Source organism: Physeter macrocephalus, chromosome 6 (genome assembly GCF_002837175.3).
Source record: "Physeter macrocephalus isolate SW-GA chromosome 6, ASM283717v5, whole genome shotgun sequence".
NCBI classification, from domain to species: domain Eukaryota; kingdom Metazoa; phylum Chordata; class Mammalia; order Artiodactyla; family Physeteridae; genus Physeter; species Physeter macrocephalus.
The window spans coordinates 46486332-46490172 of NC_041219.1; the positions used below are offsets into that span (position 1 = coordinate 46486332).

At 44.9% G+C, this 3841-nt stretch overlaps 1 protein-coding gene across 2 annotated transcripts in view; it reads right to left on the reverse strand.

The window, feature by feature from the left end:
- The window catches only part of ARFGAP3 (ARF GTPase activating protein 3), a 56908-nt gene that overhangs the window by 33938 nt on the left and 19129 nt on the right, over positions 1-3841 (reverse strand). For both annotated transcript variants that reach the window (XM_028490692.2, XM_028490693.2), the window contains exon 9: positions 3145-3267. In XM_028490692.2, coding sequence (XP_028346493.1) covers positions 3145-3267 — 123 coding nt within the window. The remainder of the gene's footprint in view (positions 1-3144; positions 3268-3841) is intronic.

Below are 3841 nucleotides of genomic sequence, written 5' to 3' on the forward strand. Positions count from 1 at the left end.
AGGGGAGGAGGGAGGGGAGGGGAGGGGAGTGGGGAGGGGGAGGAGGGGGAGTGCTGAGGGGCTGCAGCGTCCCCTGGAGGGCTCTGGGGTGGGGTCGGGGTGAGCACTGGATGGAGGTGGGTGGAACTTCCAGGCTCTTCACAACTCTGAGGCACTGGTACTCAGGACTTTTTGAATTTAGTATCACTCTAAGGGAATAGTCTTCATTCTGATAAGCCAAAGTGCTTATCCTGGAACGTAGGGCCATCGGATTTTTTTTTTTTTAATGCCTGGACAATTCAAAAATCAGAAGGAGAGAGAAAGCCATTCTGCTAGGGTCCTACTGATTAGGAGGAGCCCGTTACGTTGTATTCTCTGCACTGCGGCGGGGAGGGTGCCCGTCCCACCATTCACCAGCGAGGCTCCCTGTGCGCCTACTCGGTGTACACAGTGCGGGAGGGCCTCCAGATGCACCAGGGAGGATGCGGTGGAGGATGGGCATCCACCAATGGCCGTGGGGCACCTGCCTTTCCTCGGAAACACAACAGCTGCCCTGGATCTCCAAATCTTTATTGACTCTCTAGTGTTTTGATATCTAGATCCTTGTTCTTAATACATTTCATTTTTATTTTCGCCCTCCCAGTCTGTCTTCACCCAACCTGAAAACATTCCTTACAGTCCCTTGATAAGAGCGCCCTAATAGCACATACCTGATTTACAGCTATGGACAACCGTCTTTTCCACTGAAGGCCACACTGGCTTTATAAGGCTGAACAAGTTGTTCTAGTTTCATTATTTGGTACTCAATATATAATTACATTGTTTATATCCTGGAAATAATGGAACTCAAAAAAACAAACAACCAAAAAAAACAAAACCCCCAAGATATGGTTGGTCTTATTTTTAATAGAAACATTACTCTTTCATAATTCATAATATTCAAGTTCTAATGGGCTAATGAATTATTTGGAAGCAATGAGAGCTCTTCATGGAATATGCCTGCTTTCCGAGAGTCCATGTTTATTTGACTTCGTTTGCCAAAGTAAGTACTGTTCTACCAATAGTGGCTACCACAAGGAGGACCAGCAGAGGCGTGTACGTTCCCATTAGACAACCTGCTGGTGATGATACACAACACACCAAGGTCTCTGGCAGGAATCCAGCAAGTGCGGTCCACATAAAAACGCCATCTGCTCCGCGGTTTCAAACCATAAATAATTGTTCCATAGCAACGAAGGCCTTTAGGGCTAAGTCTTTTGACTAAGCTTTCGCAGAGGGAGGCCAACAGGATTCCTAAAGCTCCCTCTTTAGGGAGAGGAAGCCCCACAGGAGCCCGGCGGTGGCCTGGGGTGGGCAAGGCTCCCCAGCTGACCCCCAGGGCCCGTCCTCACCCGCAGCCACCTCTCCTCCCAACCCTGTGACCCAGCGGCACCACTCATGGAGCTGGAAACCTACTTCCTTCACTTGCCTCTGCTCTCCTCTGCAGGAGCTGTAGTGGGCAGTGAAATAATCAAAAAGGCTTTGTGGAGAAGCCAAGCAGGCGAGTGTAGACCCTGCGCCACTGGGAGTTTTCTTGACCTGGACACATCCTCTCATCTAGTGTGCACATCTGAAGTCACCTGACACACATGCAGCCTTCAAATCAAGTTAGACATTTAATTTTAGCCTGTAGAAAATGTATTTAAATACTTTAAAAGGCATGATTTGGAAGCTACCTCTAAGTAACCTGAAACCCAGTATGTTATACAGGTTACTCACAAGCAGCAAACCTCAAACCATCCCTGTCTCTGAAAGCACTGACAGGGAACGCCTCTAAACTACTAACTTTTTTTTGGGTAAAATATCTGGACTTGAAGTAATTTGAAGCTATGCTAGGAGAAGGATTTAAAGATAGTTCTCTGTATTACAATTCCTTACCTACGAACTTGGATAGGAGAATACAGAATTTCAGGACTAGATTCTAATTAGTTAACATATATTTATATCTGCTATGTATATGAAAACGCTGCAAGCCTGTATAATTGCCAGACAACAGTAATGCCCTCTGAGATGTGAGTGAGTGATGGCGTCTCCTGGTAAAGACCGCCCATTACTGACGGGCACACATTCAACTTCCCCAAACTCCAAACTTGCAGGTGGCCCTCAATGCGGTTAATTTAAGTATCTAACAATAATAATTAAACATTTAGACTGAGTCACACGTCTCCTGAACTGAGTTTCTATGTAATAACAGCAGCTAAACCTGACAGCACTGTTCCCAGTGCTCCGTGTTAACCCATTTAACCCTTGCACACCCTGAAAGGTTGGTACTGCGGGTGTCCCTAACTTACAGATGAAGAAGCTGTAGCACAGAGAGGTTACACAGCTCGGCCCAGGTCACACAGTCCGTAAGTGGCAGGGCCAGGGTTCAAGTCCAGGTCGCCCAGCTTCCCAGCTGGTGCCCACCTCCCGATATCCCAAGTTTACTTGGTGCCTGTGAAGCAGGCCTCTCCCTGTGCTGAACAGGTTCTTGGAGGAACCGCACAGAGTGAGTCAATTCAAGTTAAACTTGTTTTCGGCCTCTGCAGGCGGCTTGAACCTGAACCATGGCCTCTCCATGGTCAGCTTCACACTGGAGTTAGGCAGCTTGTCCCCGTTGGATGGGGAGCGCTGAAGGACGGGGCCTAGGCCATATCCTGGGACACCCCTCTGAAAGCAACAGTGTTTTACATTCATAAATATGCACACACAAAGAGCATTTATTTAATATTCTATCCTGCCAACTGGAGACTCCAGAAGCTGGTATTCTGAAAACAAAAGAAGCTGCTGAAGGTGCAGCTGTGAAATATTCCAACTGTTGGAATAAGACTAAACAACTTAACATAGACCTTTGGGATTTTGCCTATTTCTCCAATTTCACATTTTAGATAAACACAACTTTCCCACCTCTAATTTCAACTCCAGGTTGCAGACTTTATTAGCAAACATTTCAATATTAGCAAACATCATCCACTAAAGAGGGTTACCCCAATTTTTTTCCGAAGGACATCCTTGACTCCAGCCAAAGCTTTTAAAAACAACGAAGTAAAGTGATTTGTATTTGTTCCTAATGCAAATAAACTCGTGAGTCCATAGTGACCACTGCTTTTCAAAAAGACACTTTAAAGATGATTTTTAACAGGTTACCTTGAGCTGGAAGTAAAATACGAGTCATCGCTGTCATCACTATACTTTTTTCTTGGTTTTGCTGTGATTGGCGTTTCCTGTTCAATGGTCTGCAAATCTGAAGTCACTGAATGTGAAATACCACTTGAGAAAATAGAGAATAAAATGGAAAAGAATAATATTAGCTCATGAAGACACTTGTGCGTTCACCAAAGAACGAATCTTGTTTTTTTTTTTTGGCCTCGCTGCGCAGCTTGAGGGATCTTAGTTCCCTGACCAGGGATCGAACCGCGGGCCCCCAGCAGCGGAAGTGTGGAGTCCTAACCTCTGGACTGCCAGGGAATTCCCATGAACGTTTTAATTTATACTCTCAACAAAAATATACTTATTAGTGGGGTTAAAAACATGAGCAATAAAAAAATATTTTTTGGGTGTCAGCACTGAAAAATACCGGACCTTAGTGAGGACTTAATCATACAAAATATAGTCACATGTATCAGTTATGTTTATGGCATCCACTTAATGACAAGTCAGACCTATTTCCTTTCACCTAAGAATCAAATATGGAATTTTTCATGCTATAGTGAACACCGCTGTCCCTCAGCTTCTGAGGGGGAATTGCTTCCAGGACCCCAGCAGATAAAAAAAGTCCACAGTACTCCTTTGTTTTTTTTTTGTTTTTTTTTTTTTTTGTGGTATGCGGGCCTTCCTCTGTTGT